At 30.2% G+C, this 21,930-nt stretch overlaps 2 protein-coding genes across 6 annotated transcripts; one reads left to right on the forward strand and one right to left on the reverse strand.

Annotated features, from left to right (window-relative positions):
* Nucleotides 1-3,587: 3,587 nt before the first annotated feature.
* On the reverse strand, nucleotides 3,588-5,395 carry LOC130672994 (uncharacterized). 4 transcript variants are annotated; one of them, XR_008990810.1, is made up of 4 exons: nucleotides 5,189-5,395; nucleotides 4,473-5,063; nucleotides 4,180-4,372; nucleotides 3,588-3,815 (listed from the first exon to the last, which is right to left on the reverse strand). XR_008990810.1 is itself a non-coding variant. In XM_057477835.1 (4 exons), exons 2-4 carry the CDS (start codon nucleotides 4,492-4,494, stop codon nucleotides 3,812-3,814), a joined length of 237 nt encoding a protein of 78 aa, XP_057333818.1. In that variant the 5' UTR covers nucleotides 4,495-5,063; nucleotides 5,189-5,364; the 3' UTR covers nucleotides 3,588-3,811. The 4 variants fall into 4 exon arrangements, 3 of the variants coding, with proteins under 3 accessions (XP_057333818.1, XP_057333816.1, XP_057333817.1); XM_057477835.1 differs by having other exon boundaries at nucleotides 4,180-4,390; nucleotides 5,189-5,364; XM_057477833.1 differs by having other exon boundaries at nucleotides 4,180-5,063; nucleotides 5,189-5,371.
* Nucleotides 5,396-12,794: 7,399 nt separating this feature from the next.
* Nucleotides 12,795-21,723, forward strand: LOC130673464 (putative mediator of RNA polymerase II transcription subunit 21). 2 transcript variants are annotated; one of them, XM_057478479.1, is made up of 6 exons: nucleotides 12,795-12,953; nucleotides 13,251-13,372; nucleotides 13,634-13,702; nucleotides 20,976-21,187; nucleotides 21,257-21,405; nucleotides 21,480-21,723. In XM_057478479.1, the coding sequence occupies exons 2-6, from the start codon at nucleotides 13,262-13,264 to the stop codon at nucleotides 21,656-21,658; spliced, it is 720 nt and encodes a 239-aa protein (XP_057334462.1). In that variant the 5' UTR covers nucleotides 12,795-12,953; nucleotides 13,251-13,261; the 3' UTR covers nucleotides 21,659-21,723. The 2 variants fall into 2 exon arrangements, with proteins under 2 accessions (XP_057334462.1, XP_057334463.1); XM_057478480.1 differs by having other exon boundaries at nucleotides 13,637-13,702.
* The last annotated feature ends 207 nt before the right edge of the window (nucleotides 21,724-21,930 follow it).

Here is a 21,930-nt window from a genome sequence, read left to right on the forward strand (position 1 = left end):
ATTTCTTCGCCTACTTTTCCCATTGCCTTAACTTCCTTGACTTTATCAGCCAACTTATCTCCAAATTTGCGTCCAGCAAAAATAGGTATCTCTCTTTACCGCGGACTCCTTCAGACTTCCCGATACTTCGTCGTTGAGAATAGGAGGCTCTAGTGAAAACTTCCCAGTTCTCGGGTATTTTTTTAATAACAATTCTTTATCCTCCTTTTTAAGACCGTCTGTAATATATTTTTTCCAACGGTTTGTTACACTCGAGTGTAAAACTAACTGAGGTTCATCAGCAGCCGGCTCAGCACCCATAATCTCAAGAACAGTATCATCGAGGGCCCACGGAATATCCTCAGAACTCTTCTCCTTAACTTCTACCTGAGTAGAATCCGTAGTTTTGGCTGTAGGAGCAGAATTAGCAGTAATATTTGGAGGTGGATCAAGTTCAATAACAGGAACTTCCGTATTTTTCTCCGATTCTTTCCTCGAAGGATTTTCCTGAGATGTTGAATCAGTATTATTAGAAGAATCATTATCCACTCTACTAGAGTCTGTCTCCTCAGATGAGTCTGCAACCCTCGCATCTGGATCACCCAGAGGAACAAGTCCAGAATCATCTATGGAATTACAAAAAATACATGGTCTTAGCCTTAAAAAACTCAGTGATACTGAATTTTCTTTTTTTTTTTAATACTTTCTCTCATGTTTATATTAAACCTTTCAGGTAAAATCAAAATATTTTGCACAAAAAATTTTTTATACCTCTCGGGTAAAACAATAAAATTTGAATGACTGTCACATAGACAAAAAACTTTGAAAGAGAGAGAAAGAAATAAATAATTATTTAATTTATGCCTCTCGGGCTTGTCATATAATTATGCATCTCGTGCTTAATTAATGATTAAAGCCTCCCGGACTTAATCAATATTGACAAAATAAAAATTACCTCCAGGACTTTGGATGGGATCTATAAACTCTTCATTTGTTCCCTTTGATGAAAATAAATCTCGAAGCGATGAAATACTCGCAAAGATATCATCCACTCTTTCTTCGACCTTCTTCAATCTTTTCGAATATCTTTCTTCACTAGATCTTTCATAACTCCTCAAACGTTTCTTATGCCCCATAATAACCCAAAATTAAAATAAACTCAATAAATTAAGTAAAATTACACAATTATGCTCAAACGTGTGGTTTGTTTGACACAAAAGAAATGAATGAGGAAATAACAACGGAACAGCGTCGCGATAGTCAGATCAGGTGATATAAAAAAAAAAAAAAAAGCTCTAAATGTGTGGTAAGTAACATGAAAGTAGTGGGACTACCTACGTCATCTCGAAGTGCGAGACACGTAGGATAATTAATGAACAAGCGTTTTTTGAATTTTTATTCACAACTATGTTCAATAACATAAATGTATATTCAGGCAGATATCAATGTAAGCCCGGAAAAAAATGTTCAGGCCTGATCAGACATGAGCAGGCATGAGTCTTCAGGCTTGATCAGACATGAAAAATGACCATGCCTGACCAGGCCTGTTCATGCCTGTTCATGCCCATTCTGGTAAAACGGTTATATATAAAAAATGGTCCTATATAATTATATATAATTATGCATAACTATATACAATTCTATATAATTATTTCTATAAAAATGAAAAAAAAAATAAAAAATATGGGAGTGTCTAGGATTCGAACCGTGGACCTTGCGCTTGAAAGTTCGCCTCGTTACCTGTTGACCTATGAGATTGAGTTGAAAAGTAGGTCTCGTACGAACTTCAAGTACTGAAAGTCTTAAGACTCATGCCTGTTCATGTCTGATCAGGTCTGATCCTTTCTTCCCGGGTTATACGTGATAGATTCTTAGTCAAAAAAATTTTATATCTATGAACAGACATGAACAGACATAACCAGGTATGAACAGGCCTGATCAGGCCTGAGCTTATTCAACGCTTCAGACATGAACAGACATGAACATGCATGAACAGGCATGGACAGGCATGGACAGGTATGATCAGGCCTGAACGCATATAACGCTTCAGACATGAACAGACATGGTCAGGCATGAACAGACATGGACAGGCATGGACAGGTATGATCAGGCCTGAGCATATTTAACACTTCAGACATGAACAGACATGAACATGCATGAACAGACATGGACAGGCATGGACAGGTATGATCAGGCCTGAACGCATATAACGCTTCAGACATAAACAGACATGGTCAGGCATGAACAGACATGAACAGCCATGAACAGGCCTGAGTGTATTTAACGCCTCAGACATGAACAGGCATGGACAGGTATGATCAGGCCTGATCATGTCTAATGTCAGGCCTGATCATACATGAACAGGCATGATCAGGTCTAATTCCAGGCCTGATCATACATGAACAGGCATGGTCAGGCCTGATCATTTTTTCCCGGGAGTGATCAGAATAAGGGTTTGAATGAATTTTGACCTCAGATCAGAATGCTAATGTATGAAATATCCGATAAAATCGTCAAAAACGCTCTTTTTTCAATTTTTTTCTTGATAACATTATTCAAACAGAAGAACGGATTTCATAAAATTATGTGGTTATAAAAAAACACCAGAAAGACGAGGAGTTAGTATGATTTCGAAAACATTTTAGTACATTGCATTATGATTTATCCGGGAAAATGATCGAAATTTTTAACTTCCCGCTAAGAAAATTGTAAATTGCGGGAAGTTATTGGTTTCGGTCCGATTTAAGAAAATCGAATTTTCATCAGATGTCGACGTTTTGAGGTCCTAGGAAGCTATTCTGACTAATTTCACGATGATGTCCGAGTGTATGTATGTATGTATGTACGTACGTACGTATGTAAATACCTCTATCTTTTCAACGGATGAACCGATTTTGAACTTTAAGGTGTCATTCGACGCGGCTTGTCAATATCTTGAAGCTGAAAGAAAATTGAGCTTGATCGGTAGGGCTCGTTCAGAGATATTCCAAAAATAAAATTTTTTCAAAAGTGTGTTTTTCGTATAACTTTTAATGTGCTCGATGGATTGATTCCAAAATGGACTGGGCTCTAGAGCTTTATAAGCCGCGTCGAATGCCACCTCAACCATCAAAATCGGTTCATTCTTTCAAGAGAAACCGCTGTCGAAAGAATTAAAAAAAAATTTTTTTTTAATTTTTTTCGAAATATCTCAAAAACGATTTGATAAATCGAATTCAAAATTCGATCAGCTTTAGAACTTGATAAAACGCGTCGATTGCCACCTCAACCGTCTCAATCGGTTGATTCGTTTGAGAGATATCGTTGGAGAAAAAATGGTAAAAAACTATTTGTTTCGAAACGAACCGCATCCAAAAGTATTTTCGAGCTCGAAGAGCTCGAAAATGTATTTACGACAAAGTTTTCGAGCTCAAGGAGCGGGAAACAGCGGGAAGTTTTAGGGCTGGCCCGCAGGGTCAACTGATAGACCGATTTTTTTTTGTTCGTAATTCGCCAATATTTTCGAGTCTGCTTGATCAAATGATCTGAAATTTTCAGGAAAGTTGAGGGCCAACAAGCTTTTTCGATTGCCACCTCAACCATCCAAATCGATTCATTAAGGGGTTAGGGGTACTCAGAGGCCTGAAAAAATGATGATTTTCAATAATTTTTTTTTTGTAGTTAATTACTTTATTTGACAAAAATAAAAACATAGCTTTATTAGAACACGTTTCGATTTGACTTCACGAAAATTTCAAAAAAAAAAATTAATAATTCAAAAAGTTATCGCTGTTTTTGTAGAGCCCGTTCCTCCCGAAGTCCTTTGCGGTGATCATCATAAGTCCTTGGAGATTCATCTAAAATCAATCGGACAAGAAAAATTAGTTTTATTAATAGATAATCTTGTGCCTGATCGAAGCTTTTTTTTTTTTTTTCGAAATTAACAAAATGGAGGCCTCAGGAAATTTTTTTCAAATTTTCGAGAAAAAAACCGACAGTTTATTGTTAAAAAAAAATCGAAATTTTTGAAAAAAAAAAAAATCCTTCGATCAGGCACGAGTTTTTAATGTATTTCAAAAGTACAATAAATTTTATTGAAATCTACCGAGCAGTTTTTAAGTTACAGTGATCACCAGTTCAGAAAACATAGTTTTGAGAAAAACGCATTTAAAGTTTTGCTATGGATTTATGTCGAATTATAAGAATTATTTAATAACTTACACTGAGTCATCTATTCCTGGACCATATAATAGCTCTTCAGCCGTCATAGCAGCTTCCAAAATATTGATTTGCTGGTGCCTACGTTGCAATCGACCTTCTCGGGTGTTATCATTAGCGCGCTTATCTGCTACTTTGATACGTGCAGCATCCATTCTTTCTGCATACCGATGAGAATTAGGCCCACAATTAAGTCCTAGTGTATTCATCAAGACTAATAATGAATTTATACCCTCATTAAATATACACATAGCAACGTATGCAGCTATTTGTACGACAGTAAAACTAGTATTTACCGTTTTTGGGCATATTTTCCATACTAGTTGGTTAAAGCTTTCATTATTATTCTGATTGAATCCACCTACACATCTTGAAAGTAAATTTTCATTACTAAGACCTTCGTATATAGGCTTGATAGCTTTTAAAACATCAGAAGGTAAGGGAGAATAATCGTGAGAATAGGTATCAAGCTCTCCTCTTGCTTCAGCGCGCTGGTAAGAGCACCAAGATTCTTCGCCTTTTGGACACATATCATGATTCGGTTTTTCATCACTCGAATTTCATCAAATTTATTATTCGAAATTCAGTACTGCTGTCTTCAGGTACATCATCTTCAGTGTTTTGTTTTAATTTTTTAGAAGATGTACTCTGAATACTTTCATCACTTTCGGCTGTTTTCGGATTAAAAACATTCTTTCTTTTGACTGAACGCGACTTATTAATTTTTTCAGAACTCCGAAGTTCTCTTGAAACCTTTCTAGAATCACGTCCCATGGTTAATAATTTAATTCACTTGAGAAATAATTTATCACAAAACTATCGACTGATCAGTGCAACGACTACAGGTATACTGGCAACCAAAAATTATTTTTCAGTTCTTGTACTACCTACAAATTGTGAATATATGTAGAAGGATTTATATATATATATATATATATATATATATATATATATATATATATATATATATATATATATATATATATATATATATATATATAATTATACATACATTAAAATGGGGAGATATTCATGGCAATGAAACCCGAAAGGTCGGTTGCTTGCAGCTGTTTCTAGCTACCTGCTCTCGAATGCCACGTAGCACCCGAGCGTCCTTTGGTCATTGTTAAATAACTCGAAAAGAATTTGTCGGATTCACTTCAAATTTTCACACAATATTTTAAAAATATTATACTTTAAGAAAATGCAAAAAAAAAAAAATCGATTTTTTGAAAATTCTGACTACCCCTAACCCCTTAATTAAAAAGTTACACAGAGTTTACACACACACACACACACACACACACACACACACACACACACACACACACACACACACACACACACACACTCGGACATCATTCTGAAAATAGTCAGAATAGCTTCCTAGGACCTCAAAACGTCGACATCTGATGAAAACTCGACTTTCGAAAATCGGGGTGAAAACAATAACTTCCCAATTTTTCGAAAATCGTCCATTTTCTTAGCGGGAAGTTAAAAATCCTGTTCCTAAGTAGGATCCGAACCTGCATCCCTAGGCACGGTACAAGAAAAATAATTATTATTATTTAAATTGTTATTATTATTCGACGCCTGGTTTGAATGTAATCCTGTTAAAATGGGACAAAACTCCACTATTTACAGTCAAACCAGGCGTCCAGTTCATATGGTATTTTATAGAGCAGACTCTCTCTTGACCACTCAATTTTCTGAGAATTGTTAGAAAAAAATACAATTTAAACAGGTCTGAATTTTCGACTCGGGTGACAATTTAATATCTTCTTTATCAAATCTAGTAACTATTACTCTAGTAGTCATGGTATTGTGCAAGTTGCTCGAGCAGAGTACTTGAGCAAATACTTGATGCAAAAGATATCAAATCTTGTTCAAGAATAGTAGTTTAGTGTTTTTGAAAAAAAGAGTTTATTTTCATATTAAAACTCTGAATCGGAGTGAATACGGATTTAAATGGAATCCAGATCACTACAAATCACTCCGCTGAAGAGCAAACTCTCTGTTTTCTCCGTATGCCGAGTTTTTTTTTTTACTCTGGAACTCCGAGTGGCGGAATGAATTCGGATTGAAACCCGTAATCACTCCGAATTCAGTCTCAATTTTTCGCAGTATATACTCAAGTTAGCCGCGGTCCTGGTGATTAATAAAAGTGATTAGAAAGAATTTGCAAAAAATTTTAATGTTTTTTAATCCTTCTGAATTATCAATAAAAATTGAAAAGTATTCAATGCGATTAAAAAAATTTTTCAGTGATTGAAAAGTATTTGGAAATATTCAAAAAAATTGAGAATTTTTGCGTTTCTCTTCATCTCTCCATAAATTGAAACTTCAGTATTATTTGGTGATAAAAAATAATTTGAAAGTATTTAGAAATTTGAATAACTTCAAATCTTCTCAATTTATTGAATAACGAGTGATTTGGAACTTTTGAATAGGATTTAATGCTTGAAAATTAGGAGGATTTTAAATTTTTTGGAAGTATTTAAAAGTATTAGAAAAATTAATTTACTAATCATTCCAGATCACTTTTCTTAATCAAAGGGCAACGTCTAATAATTTTTGAATTTATTTTAGAAACGATAAATTACAAAAAGAAAAAATTAAAAAATGTGCACCTATAGTTTTTTTAATTTTCTACACGTGCATATTTTTTTTTCTTTTCTTGTATTCAATTTGTTGAAAAAAATCCGAAAATTTTTAATTGTTTTCAAATTTCAGAATCACAAAAATTAAGCCGGACTAAATTTTTTCAATGTTTGTAATCGAGTCTAATTATCTAATTTACTAATCAAAGAATAAAATAAAGTATTCAGAATTAAATTTTTGAATTATAAGGACGATAATTATTTTTTATGATACTGAAGCCTAGGCGACGTCTAATAATTTTTGAATTTTTTAAAAAATGATAAATTTAAAAAAAAAATATATTCCATAAGTTACACCTATAGTTTATTAAATTTTCTACATGGGCACATTTTTAGTTTTTTTTTTAATATAATTCGAACATTTTTAATTGGCTGCTAACTTCAGGATCATTTATTTTTTTTTACTAAACTAAAAAAATAAAAAATGTCCTAACACCGGAACGACGTTTTAAAAATATTCAAATAGATTATAAACCAAAATAATTTATTACATCATATAGAATAGACATTTACCTATTCAAAAATAATCAAATTAGTTTATTTTTCTTAAATTTCATATAAAAAAAAAAAATTTTTTTCTATGACACCCAAAAGACCCAATACCGGAACGCTGAAATAGCCTTGTTGTGAATAGTCCCGATACGGGAATTCGGTTGTCCTAATACCGGAACAGTAAATAAAATTAGTTATTTTTTGTATTTATATATTCATAGTGAAAATATTAACAATTATTAAATAATATTAATGTAAAACGAGTGTGAATGTAGCAGACATCAGACAACTTTAAAATTATAAATAAATAAGATAAATAATTTAAAAAATAATATTTATAAGAAAAAGACTATTAATTTCAAAATTTTTTGAATACGCATTTTTTAAAAATTTATTTTATTGATTATTTACTCGATTCATTAATAGTTTTAAATTTGTCTGATGTCTGCTATAACACAGTCATAATGTAAAATTTATTTAAAATTTTTAAATGATTGAGTATTCGATGAAAATAAATATTTTGAACTGAAGAATAGAAAAAAAATAAATCATTTGAAGTTATACTATAAAAATAATTAAAAAAAAAAAACACACAAATTTATTTTTTATGATTTAAATTAGAGTTTATCTATATTTAATGCATTTTTTCAAACAATCATACATACTACATTAAAAATTAGGGCTCCAGTAATAATTAATATTGCACTTGATTTAGCCAGTCAATAAAACTCACCGTTAATATCTATCGATAACATTAATATGACTGGCTGTTGCGGTACTGAGCACGGGTTCATTTTGGTGTACTAATAGACGAACAGTAAAATTAATATAATAATACGATTTTTTTCATATTGTCAACATGTTTTCTTGAATTTCATGTCATTCAAGATGCATATACAAAAAAAAAATTAATGAAAAGTAATTCTATACATTTTCTATAAGCTCAAGACTATTGACTGATTTCTTAGCAAAACCATTAAGAGACATGAAAAAGTCATGAATCCGAGACTATTGTTATAGTTAACATTTTTTTTTCCATATTTCAAATATATTCTAAAATCTATATTATATCCTATTTTGTAGCTAAAAGATTAAGGTTTTAAATAACGAAAGTTTTATTTAATTTCATCGCGTACGAGTTAAAATATAATACAATGATTATCAAATCGCTCCGGTATCCGATCTTGTTCCGGTATTGGGACATCTACCTTAATAGTCTATATTTTGAAAACACAAACACGAGTAATTTTGTAAATTCCAAAAAAAGTTTTTTTTTTTAATCTAGAGAATTTTATGATACTTAAGTTCCTTAGGGAATTCAAAAATTCCCATGAAATCCACTCAACTGCGACAAAAACCGCATAGAATCCTATAGACTGTATTGGTTTCTATGCGGTTTTTGTCGAGTTGAGTGGATTCTATGGGAATTTTCGGATAGGGTTAGCTGACGTCTAATAATTTTTGAAATTTATTCAAAACGATAAATTATAAAAATGAAATATTTTTAAAAATTGCACTTATAGTTTTTTAAATTTTCTACATGTGCATATTTTTGGATTTTTTTTTCTTTGGATTTTATTTGTTGAAAAAAATTCCGAAAATTTAAAATTGTCCTAACTACAGGATTATGAGAATTTTTACTTTTAAAAATGTCAGATGTCAGCTAACTTCAGATGACCCTGAAGTTCCCTGATTAAAAAAAACGATTCGAAACGATTTGCAGTGTTAAATTTCCATAAGAAACACGATTCAAAAGTATTCAAAGTATTCAAAAGCATTCAAAAGTATTTAAAAATTTTTTTTTCTAATCGTTTTAAATCGTTTCTTTCAATAAGAGTTAGCCGACACCCGCCATTTTAAAAATAAAAAATCTTATAACTTTAGAAAAAAAAAAAATTTTTAAATTTAAAAAAAATGCTCGTGTAGATTTTTCAATTTTCTAGGCGAGTATTTTTTTAAAGAGATTAAAAAATAAAAACTCAAGGTAAAATTTGAAATTAAATTTTAAGATTACTTATTTTTTATTTAAAAATTTTTACAAGCCTCATTACTTTTTGATTTTTGTATACAATTTTTCGGAATCTTGACGAGTATTTTTTTTATTTTTCCGTTCACCGCTATTTTTAACCGTTACCGGCTATTTTTAAATGAAATATCTTGTAATTGAAAAAAAATACAATAATTTTTTAATTTTGAAAAAATACTCGTGTAAATTTTTTAATTTTCTAAACGTGTATTTTTTGTGAACGTTAAAAAATACCCGAATTCTGATTTTAAATAAAAATTCATAATTAATTAAAAGCTACTTCTTTTTTAAAATTTACAGTCGGAGGCTCCCGTATTTATGACTATGAGTGAGGGCCGATCCTATTTTGTGATAAGTCGGATAGTTTCGCTGAAAAAGTAAAAAGATCTCGAAATTTACTATAAATTTGAGTTCAAGCTCCAAAAAAATTTAAAAACGAATTAGGTTTTACACGAAAAAAAGAGCAGTTGAAAAATTACAGTTTCGTATAGTAGTAAAGCGCTCCGAGTCTGAAACTGTAAAAATTACATTTTTTATCAGTAAATTTTACAGAAATAACAAATATTACAGTGTTACGTCCCAGCCTGTACGCCAGATGACGTGAGCTTTTACTTCTTTAATTACTGACCTGAAATCTAACTAATTATATCGAATATAGATAATCAAGTAATTTCCACAATATTTAATTAATTATATAAAATAATATAATATAATAATAGAATAATATTGTTTAAGATATTTGAACGTTAAGGATATGAGTAATAGTTGATAAAGTTATATAAAAATATATTTTTCTATATTTTATCAAATATAAATAAGCGCTGAGGCCTCGAGTTAATCCTCGAGACGTGCAGCTGCACAAACATCTATTTTATATACTGATAGAAAATTTATATTGACTCAAGAAATGTTTTCTTGAGCCAAGAATTTATTTCTGAAGAAAACCAATTGTCTTGCTTCAAGAAATTCTTGTCTTGATTTAGATTTTCTTGGCTCTATAGATTTTGTATCTTCGATGGATAACTCTCGTGTCTTGACCCGAAACTATATTATCTTCAATCGATACTATCGAATTCTTCAAGCAAAACCACTTGTCTTCAACTAAAATTGTCGTATTATTATTTTAAGAACTTTAAATTTTTGGTTCAAGTAATAATTCCTTGATAGAAGATGTTTTTAAAGTAATGAAAAAAAAAAATTTTTTTTTAAATAAATTTCTACTTTAACATATCTGAAGTAAATGAATGTAGTCCTAAAAAATCACTTTAAAACTTTTTATTTTTAAAATAAAGAAAAAAGTTTTTTTTCAAGCTGAGTAAATTGATATCTTGATTTAAAACCCGCGCCATTCCCGAAACGAGTCGGTAATGTCTTAAACCTAGATTTTGCCTATCTTAATCCAAGAGCAAGAAATTCTTGAACGAAATATGTCAGAATTTTGTTTCAAAACAAAAAAGGCTTCATCGAAAAATAAAATTCTCAAACAAAGAATTTTTTTTTCTCTATCCGAGAATTTCAATTTTTTGGTTCAAGGACTTATTTCTTGAATTAAAACAATTAAAAATTTTAAAACAAGAACCACATTTTGAAGAAAAAATTTTTCTTGAATCAAGATAGTTTTTCTATCAGTGTTTAAGATAACTTTTGTTAATAGATAAGTGACTCATTTGTTAGTAACAAAAGTGGATAGATCGTGAAAATTAAGTATATTCAATAAATATTAGAATGGATCATTCAAGAACATGCGTTATCTCGAATGACCCTTCCATATGAATCGATGCGCGGCTCTGATGCCCAAACGTATTGATATAGTAGCAACACTTTCAAACTCGATATTTTCGATTTAACCTGTAAAATTTGCTGCTTAAAATTGCATTAATTTTATTACTATAAGAAATTACTGTAATTTTTCAACTGCTCTTTTTTCCGTGTAATTACTTATACATTTATGAATTTTTTTTTTTTTTCAATAACAATTAGAGTATTTTTAATCTTAAAAAAAAAAAAATACACGTTTAGAAAATTAAAAAATCTACACGAGTATTTTTTTAAAATTCAAAAATTTTAGTTTTTTTTTTAAATTACAAGATATTTTATTTAAAAATGGCCGGTAACGGTTAGAAATAGCGGTGAACGGAAAAATAAAAAAAATACTTGTCAAGATTTCGAAAAATTGTATATAAAAATCAAAAAGTAATGAGGCTTGTAAAAATTTTTAAACAAAAAATAAGTAATCTTAAAATTTAATTTCAAATTTTACCTCGAGTTTTTATTTTTTAATCTCTTTAAAAAAATATACGTTTAGAAAATTAAAAAATCTACACGAGTATTTTTTTAAAATTAAAAAATTTTTGTTTTTTTTCTAAAGTTATAAGATTTTTTATTTTTAAAACGGCGGGTGCACTAATAGAAAAACTATCTTGATTCAAAAAAAATTTTTTCTTCAAAATGTGGTTCTTGTTTCAAAATTTTTAATTGTTTTAATTCAAGAAATAAGTCCTTGAACCAAAAAATTGAAATTCTCGGATAGAGAAAAAAAATTCTTTGTTTGAGAATTTTATTTTTCGATGAAGCCTTTTTTGTTTTGAAACAAAATTCTGACATATTTCGTTCAAGAATTTCTTGCTCTTGGATTAAGATAGGCAAAATCTAGGTTTAAGACATTACCGACTCGTTTCGAGAATGGCGCGGTTTTTAAATCAAGATATCAATTTACTCAGCTTGAAAAAAAACTTTTTTTTTTATTTTAAAAATAAAAAGTTTTAAAGTGATTTTTTAGGACTACTTTCATTTACTTCAGATATGTTAAAGTAGAAATTTATTTTAAAAAAAAATTTTTTTTTTATTACTTCAAAAACATCTTCTATCAAGGAATTATTACTTGAACCAAAAATTTAAAGTTCTTAAAATAATAATACGACATTTTTAGTTGAAGACAAGTGGTCTTGCTTGAAGAATTCGATAGTATCGATTAAAGATAATATAGTTTCGGGTCAAGACACGAGAGTTATCCATCGAAGATACAAAATCTATAGAGCCAAGAAAATCTAAATCAAAGCAAGAATTTTTTGAAGCAAGACAATTGGTTTTCTTCAGAAATAAATTCTTGGCTCAAGAAAATATTTCTTGAGTCAATATAAATTTTCTATCAGTGTGTCGGATAACTTCAGGGTCATAATAACAAAATCTCATTGGGTAGTTTTTAAAATAGACAACGAAATAATTATAATTCAGTAATTATTAGAATAAAAATTTTTAAATAATTAAAAATGCTACAGATATAGAAATATTTACAGTTGATAATTAATTTCAAAATTATTTAAAATTAAAATTATTACTTTCAAGTTAAAACTCGGATCAAAGATTTGCGAGATCAAAAGTGCTGCCACCTAGTGACGATATTTAATTATCATTAAAAAAAAACTAGACTAACAAAAATAGAAAAAAAAGAAAAGGGCAAATGCATGGTTCCCATCCACGTCATTAGGCCACAACACAAATTTGTTAGAATCGTAATTACTCATAAATAAAATTTGAAATTACATTTATTATTAATTTATTATAAATTTATGAGATTAAATTGAATAATAATAAGTAAGGTAAGTTTATTTATTAATTATTAGTTCATATTTATTTAAATAATTATTTATCAAAGTAGTAAACATTGAAAATACGTTCATTATTTTTGAATAAAATACAAACATATTGTTACGTTTTTAAAAAATATTTTTTATGAATGAAAATTTAACCACAAAAAATTTAAATATCCACAAGTATTTTATTGGTTAAATTTCAATTTATGCCGCTAATTTAAATCACTTTTAAAAATAAATTCAAAAGTTAAATTTAAAAAATTTTCAAATTTTAGTTATTGATAGCAAATTATTATTTTTCAGAGATTTAAAAAATGGAGTGGATTTTAAGAGTATTAATTATAGGATATATTATTACATTATCAAGTAATGTACAAGGACAGAGAGTAGCACCAGGTGTTCCACCTCAACATTATCAGCAACAAGTAAAAAATTTATTTTTATTCAAATGATCCTGAAGTCGGCTGACGTCTAATAATTTTTTTTATTTTTTTAAAAACGTTAGATTATAAAAAAAAATTTTTTTAAATTGTAGTTTTTTTTTCTACACGTGCATATTTATAATTTTTACTTTTTTTGTAATTTATTTGTTGAAAGAACAAACCGAAAATTGCTAATTGTCTGCTAACTTGAGGATCATTTACTCAAAATAGTTTATATATTTATAAACTTTTTTTATGAATCAGCAGGTTCCTCAACAACAAATTCATCAGCAGCAAGTTCATCAGCAGCAAATACACCAGCAACAGCAACAGGTTTGTATTTGTAGATTTTATATGAATCTGGCTGTTGCGTTTGTCCTCATGGTGGATTTCGTCATCGCGTTTCATAATTAGTGGTCCACTGCGTTTTGGGACCAGGACAATTCACCCTCGACAATTTATCCCCATGGCAATTACTCCCAATAATATAATTTTATCCTTAAAATAGTATGATTACCCGTGAAAAAATATTCTGATCAGGCTTGATATGAGCTGATAAGGCCATATCAAAATTTTTGATATATTCATATCTGGCCTGATATGATCTGATATGTCCATATTTGATTTTTGATAGGTCCTGATCTGGCCTGATATGAAAATTGGCCATATCAGGCCAGATCAAGCCTTATCAATTTGATATGTCTATATCAGACTTGATATAACTTGATAAGCTCATATATAATGTTATATTTATTTCTAATAGGTCCTGATATGACCTGATATAACCTTATAAAGTTATATATACTTTGATATACTTAAAAAAAGAATCCCTGATCAGGCTTGATATAACTTGATATGACTTTATATAGTCTGATATATATATATATTAGGGTGGCGCAAAAAAACCGACTATTTTTTTTTTTTCAATCTCGCATGAACATTTGTTGGTTTACGATGTTTTAAGAAGCCTCTCCACAAATCAGCTCGATAAAAAATTTTTAAGAGGTCGCTCACGAATTTTGAAAATATCGAAAATGATCGAAAGTAGGATTTTTATTAAAAAAATTTTTTTTTTCTCGTGGCAGCAATAGTTTATATTTGTAAAATCATGACTATGCTGAAAATTTCAGCCCAAAATTTAAATATTTAAACGGCGCTCAAGAATTTTGAATGTTTCCGAGCGCAGTCTCTTGGACGTTTTTGAGCGACCCTTAAATATTAAGGCCATGCTTCGAGGGTGCCCCCCACTTTTTTCCAAAAAATGTGGCGCCGCCTGGTGGCCGCCAGCCGCTCTAAAAAAAGTACTAGAGCTGCAAAACTTTAAAATTAAATTAAAATTATTTAAAGTAATAAAATGCAACATATGTTAATTTTTAAATGCATGAAAAAATTTATATATTTTTTTAAAATCATTAGCTAATACTACAAAAATCTAAAACCCGAGATTGAAAAATAATATATTCATTGACCTTGACCTGTCAATATCACATTTATTTTCTATAAGTAAGTAAAAAAAAATTATAATATTTATCAAAAAAAGGGCTTCGTACAAGCAATTTTATAAACTCGTAGAATATTAAAAAAATTACTTACAGTAATTATAAATACCCAGTCGAGCGTAGTTTCTTTAATAAATTTCAACACAATATTCGCCATTTAGTAACTTTTTATTTTGACAGATGTAAACATCAGGTCTGTATAATTTTTTGGGTGCACGCGAAGGTGCTTGAATATAGTAGCGGGAAAAAATAAATTTAATAAATTTATTCCTTTCAATCAGAGCAATAATAGAGTTCTATATATCATTACTTCATTTAATTTTATTAATAAATAAAAATTTTTTTGATTCAAAGTATTAAATTAAAAAAAAGGTATATATATATGTAATCGAATGTGATTACACCTGACTAATTGTCAGACCAGTGACCATACACTGTAAAATATTACGGTGTAAAAATTAGACCCGGAGGACTTTACACGGTCGTGTAGTGTAAAATATCGGTGTAAAACTTCTCTCGGTGTAAATTTTCCATCCGTGTAATCATAACCCGGTGTAATCTACTTCTTTTACACCGTTCCATGTTACTCGGTGTATTTTTGTTGAGTGATCATATACATTTATTTCAATTATACATATACATAGGGGAGGGGGGGGGGGGGGGCAAAATGGGTCCCCTAAAATTTTGAAGATGAAAAGTATTTGGGTGGGGAGAGGGGCGAAATAAGCCACTGAGCCAAAAAGGGCCACTGAGGCAAAATGGGCCCCCCCCCATAATTTTGAAGATGAAATGCGTTTGGGTGGGGGGCGGGGCAAAATGGGACATTGAGGCAAAAAGGACCACTGAGGTAAAATGGGCCACTGAGGCAAAATGCCCCCCCCCCATAATTTTGAAGATGAAATGCGTTTGGGTGGGGGGCGGGGCAAAATGAGACATTGAGGCAAAATGGTCCCCCAAAAATTATTAACACGAAAAGTGTTTAGAGCGTGGGGAGGGGCAAAATGGGATACTGAGGTAAAGTGGGCCAGAGAGGCAAATTGGTCCCCAAAAAATTATTAACATAAGAAGTATTCGGGGCGTGGGGAGGGGAAAAATGAGTCGCTGAGGCTCTATGGTCCCCCAAAAATTATTAACATGAAAAGTGTTTGAAGTGTGGGGAGGGGAAAAATGGGTCACTGAGGCTAAATGGTCCCCCGAAAATTATTAACATGAAAAGTGTTCGGAGCGTGGGTTGGGGCAAAATGGAACACTGAGTTAAAATGAGCCACTGAGGCAAACTGGTCCCCAAAAAATTATTAACATGAGAAGTATTCGGGGCGTGGGGAGGGGAAAAATGAGTCACTGAGGCTCAATGGTCCCCCAAAAATTATTAACATGATAAGTGTTTGGAGCGTGGGTAGGGGCAAAATGGAACACTGAGGTAAAATGAGCCACTGAGGCAAACTGGTCCCCCAAAAATTATTAACATGATAAGTGTTTGGAGCGTGGGTAGGGGCAAAATGGAACACTGAGGTAAAATGAGCCACTGAGGCAAACTGGTCCCCAAAAAATTATTAACATGAGAAGTATTCGGGGCGTGGGGAGGGGCAAAATGGGTCACTGAGGCAAAGTGGTCCCCCAAAAATTTTTGGCATGAAAATTTTAGGGGCGGGGGGTAAAATGGGCCGGAAGACTTTGAATTATATATATAGGGGAAGAGGAGGGGCAAAATGGGCCCCTTAGGAAAAAAATTTTCAAATCCTCAGTTTTTTTTTACTTGTTTTACTTTTTTTTACTCCATTGCCAAGTATTTGACCTTAATTTGTTCTGTCTATTAAAAATAAAAAATCGTAAAATGTGGGGCAAATGGGCCCCCCTCAGAAAGTTTTGATAATGTGAGTTTTTCAGCTTATTTCACTTTTTTTTCTTCGGCTGAGTTTTCGGTGTTAATTTGCTGTGTCTATCAAAATTAAAAAATCCTGAAAAGTTGGGTAAAACGGGCCCCCAACAAAACTCAATGTATGTTTCTCGCTTGTTTTATGTTTCGCGCCATAACATATCATGTTTCAAATAAACTGCGCATGCAGTTTTTAAAGCCCGTCAGCACATTTTACCCCCCTTCCCCCAAAACTTTTCATGCTAAAATTTTTGGGGGACCATTTTGCCTCAATAGCCCATTTTGCCTCAATAGCCCTTTTTGCCTCAATGTCCATTTTTGCCCATCCCCCCACCCAAACACATTTCGTCTTCAAAATTATGGGGGGGGGGCATTTTGCCTCAGTGGCCCATTTTACCTCAGTGGTCCTTTTTGCCTCAATGTCCCATTTTGCCCCGCCCCCCACCCAAACGCATTTCATCTTCAAAATTATGGGGGGGGGCCCATTTTGCCTCAGTGGCCCTTTTTGGCTCAGTGGCTTATTTCGCCCCTCTCCCCACCCAAATACTTTTCATCTTCAAAATTTTAGGGGACCCATTTTGCCCCCCCCCCTCCCCTATGTATATGTATAATTGAAATAAATGTATATGATCACTCAACAAAAATACACCGAGTAACATGGAACGGTGTAAAAGAAATAGATTACACCGGGTTATGATTACACGGATGGAAAATTTACACCGAGAGAAGTTTTACACCGATATTTTACACTACACGACCGTGTAAAGTCCTCCGGGTCTAATTTTTACACCGTAATATTTTACAGTGTATGGTCACTGGTCTGACAATTAGTCAGGTGTAATCACATTCGATTACATATATATATACCTTTTTTTTAATTTAATACTTTGAATCAAAAAAATTTTTATTTATTAATAAAATTAAATAAAGTAATGATATATAGAACTCTATTATTGCTCTGATTGAAAGGAATAAATTTATTAAATTTATTTTTTCCCGCTACTATATTCAAGCACCTTCGCGTGCACCCAAAAAATTATACAGACCTGATGTTTACATCTGTCAAAATAAAAAGTTACTAAATGGCGAATATTGTGTTGAAATTTATTAAAGAAACTACGCTCGACTGGGTATTTATAATTACTGTAAGTAATTTTTTTAATATTCTACGAGTTTATAAAATTGCTTGTACGAAGCCCTTTTTTTGATAAATATTATAATTTTTTTTTACTTACTTATAGAAAATAAATGTGATATTGACAGGTCAAGGTCAATGAATATATTATTTTTCAATCTCGGGTTTTAGATTTTTGTAGTATTAGCTAATGATTTTAAAAAAATATATAAATTTTTTCATGCATTTAAAAATTAACATATGTTGCATTTTATTACTTTAAATAATTTTAATTTAATTTTAAAGTTTTGCAGCTCTAGTACTTTTTTTAGAGCGGCTGGCGGCCACCAGGCGGCGCCACATTTTTTTGGAAAAAAGTGGGGGGCACCCTCGAAGCATGGCCTTAATAATAAAGCTTCTCGATTTTTTCACCATCAATTTGCATGACAATGAATGGAAATATAACCCGAGAAATAGAAATAATAAGTTATTTACATACTTTTTTATTTTTTAATTCAATTTGTAGGTTTTTTCGCTTATTCAAAACTGACCGAATTTCATTGTTTAAGACTGTTCTGTATATTTTTGGTTATGCAAAAGTTATATTTAAGTGAAATGACAACAATTGAGTTATAAAAACTAATTCAAACTATTAATTACATATTATCAGTTAATATTCGAAATTCTTGAGCGCCGTTTAAATATTTATATTTTGGGCTGAAATTTTCAGCATAGTCATGATTTTACAAATATAAACTATTGCTGCCACGAGAAAAAAAAAATTTTTTAAATAAAAATCCGAATTCCGATCATTTTCGATATTTTCAAAATTCGTGAGCGACCTCTTAAAAATTTTTTATCGAGTTGATTTGTGGAGAGGCTTCTTAAAACATCGTAAACCAACAAATTTTCATGCGAGATTGAAAAAAAAAAAATAGTCGGTTTTTTTGCGCCACCCTAATATATATATATAAATTGATATACCTGTGAATAAAAATCCTGATCAGACTTGATATAATTTGGTAAGCCTTTATAGAGGTTAAAAATATCAAGTTACCTCAAATTGTATTCGAAAAGATGTGTCATGAAAGTTGAACACGATAGATTTTTTTATACACAATAAAAATTTATTGATATTTATTTTTTACATATTTTTTTTAAATAAATTTGGTCTGATATATAGTCTGATATACTTATATCAAAGCATATATAGTCTGATATGGCCAATTTCCATATCAGGCCTGATATAGTCTGATCAGAATATTTTTTCACGGGTAAGAGAAACGTAAACAATTAATTTTTTTAATTTTCAATTTTTTTTTTTCACGAAAAAATAAAATACTAATAAAAATTATTATTATTAATGATACCGAAGCTAGCCAACGTATAACAATTTTTGGATTATTTATCAAAACCACAGTTTATAAAAAAAAAACCATTTGAAAACATTGCACCTATAGTTTTTTAAATTTTCTACATGTGCATATTTTTAGTATTTTTTTTCTTAAATTAAATAGTTGAAAATAAAATTCGAAAATTTTTAGTTGACTGCTAACTTCAAAATCATTTATTATTATTAAATACGAATTTTGTGTGAGTGCAATGAAAAAAAATGTACCCACACACAAATAAGTGTGGAAAATAGCGCCCTTTTTTCACGAATTTTGTGTGTGCAATTAAAAGAATATACCACACAAAAAAAAATGTCAAAAATTGCACTAGGTACCTGAACCCTACCGGCTTTGCCCCTGGACCCCCTCATTGAAATACTCTTTTTTCACGGAAAAAAAATCAAAAAGATTTTTTTCTCCATTTTTTTTTTTTTTTTTTTTTATTGAATTTTATTGAAAATTATCTAGATATCCATTAAGAATATTAGAATTTAGTGATGGATTGTCGGGGATGAGTTGTCAAAGGATGAACTATCGCGGGGATGAATTGTCTTGGTCCCAAAAAGCGTCACACCTAGTCGAGTAGGTTCCAAAAATATCATTGGTTCAAAAGTTTATGGGACATTCTATGCTAAATTTGACAGTTTGAAAAATTTTAATTTTTGCTTTCTTTCATTTTTTAATATTTTTAGTACCCATCAAAAAACTCTTCCTGGTAAATTTTGAAATTTTTTCATGACCCGTTCAAAAAGCGCTCTGCTGGTTTTTTGATCATAACTTTTTCGACAATGGTCCAAATCGAAACTTTTTTTTAAGTTTTTATTTTTTCATGTACTTTTTAGAACAAAATACGAGCAAGTTTTTCAAAATATTTTTCTATATGATTTTCAAGTTTTTAACTGAATCTTTTTTTTTTTTCAAAGTTGATGCATCTTTTGATTTTTTTGAAAATTTATTATAATAAACTACAATCTATTCCACAACTTTTAAACCTGGTCTAATCCTGGGACTTTCATGGCTATTACTTCTTTTCGATATTAAAAAATTTGAAAAATTTCCTTGTCTTCATTAATTATTATAAATGCTAATTTTTATCACTATTTATTATTTTTCTAATTCATTCAAGTAGTTCTGACAATTTTTTACTGGAAACAGGTGTTTTAAAAAATATGATCCTGAAGTTAACAGATAATTAAAATTTTTCGGCTTCTTTTAAAAAAATCAATTACAAAAAAATAAAAAATAAAAATACGCATATGTAGAAAATTAAAAAAACTACAGGCACATTTTTTTGAAATATTTTTTTTTTCTAATTTATCGTTTCTAAAAAATTACAAAAATTATTAGACGTAGGGTAACTTCAGTACCATAAAAAAATTACTTATTTTGAGTATTTATGGAAACAAGAAAATCAATTATTTGAATTTAATTTTTTTATCTCTCAGTGTACTGCATTATCATTAAAGATATTTTCAAGCTTTTTTCATTGGCTTAAATTCATGTTACTCAACTTGCCAATTAGATGATTTCTTTATAAATTTTGATGGCATCGAAATCCACAAAAAAGTTTAAAAAAAAAATATTTTTTAATAAACTTTCATCGGAAAACTTGAAAATTAATAAATAAATTATGAGACATCTGCTTCCGTTTCCGTTGCCAAATACCCTTTTTATTTTTGCATGATATTTTAAAAATAATTAATTAATTAATCAATTTGCTGAATAGTATCAACAGGTACCAGTTCAACAACAACCACCTCAGCAACAGCAACAACAATATCAACAACCACCACCTCCACAACAACAACAACAACAACAACAACAACAACAACAGTATCAACAGCCACAACATGGCCAGCATCATCAACCTCATCATCACGCACATGATGGACAACCCCAACAATTACTCAATACTGCAAATATCGCACACGAAAAAGAGTAATTTGTCAATTATTATTTTTTTTTTCTTATTTACAAAGAACTTTAATTACTTTTTATTTATTGCAGACATATAGCAGAACATTTGGATGTACCGATGGATACAAACAAAATGACTGAACAAGAATTACAGTTTCATTATTTTAAAATGCATGATGCTGATAATAACAATAAATTAGATGGCTGTGAATTAATTAAATCTTTGATACATTGGCACGGTAAGTAAATGAAAAAAAATAATCCATACAATTATTTTATATAATTAATTAAAATAATAATTTGTAATTTTTAGAGGAAACAAAAGATCCAAAAGCACCAAATGGCGAAGGAAAAATATTCCAAGATAAAGAATTAGTTGATTTAATTGATCCCATTTTGAATATGGATGATACAAATAAAGATGGATATATTGATTACCCAGAATTTATTCAGGCTCAACAAAAAGCTTCTGCCGCCAATCCACGACCTTAAGAAAAATTTTTTGTACTCATTAAATTTTTTTGCACTTTAATAATGAAAATAAATATTTAAAATTACAGTTGTTTGTTACTTTTTTAATTTTAATACTCGTGATGTAGGGAAGGCAAAGAGGGGGGAGGGGTGTTTTATTTTTAATAAAAAAATTTTCAGCGGCCATTAAAAAAAAAATTTTATTTTTACGGGCAAAATGGGTACCCCCTGAAAAGATGAAAAAAAATTTCTGGAAATTAAATAAATTTGATAAATTAAATTTTCTTATAAGT

This window comes from Microplitis mediator, chromosome 8 (assembly GCF_029852145.1).
Source record: "Microplitis mediator isolate UGA2020A chromosome 8, iyMicMedi2.1, whole genome shotgun sequence".
In the NCBI taxonomy this organism is placed as follows: Eukaryota; Metazoa; Arthropoda; class Insecta; order Hymenoptera; family Braconidae; genus Microplitis; species Microplitis mediator.

Coding starts and splice junctions, on each gene's coding strand:
- LOC130672994 (XM_057477833.1), bottom strand. CDS start 4,706: ATGTGTCCAAAAGGCGAAGAATCTTGGTGCTCTTACCAGCGCGCTGAA.
- LOC130673464 (XM_057478479.1), top strand. CDS start 13,262: ATGGAGTGGATTTTAAGAGTATTAATTATAGGATATATTATTACATTA. Junction 13,373..13,633: donor CTCAACATTATCAGCAACAA/GTAAAAAATTTA, acceptor TTTATGAATCAG/CAGGTTCCTCAACAACAAAT. Junction 21,406..21,479: donor ATCTTTGATACATTGGCACG/GTAAGTAAATGA, acceptor TGTAATTTTTAG/AGGAAACAAAAGATCCAAAA.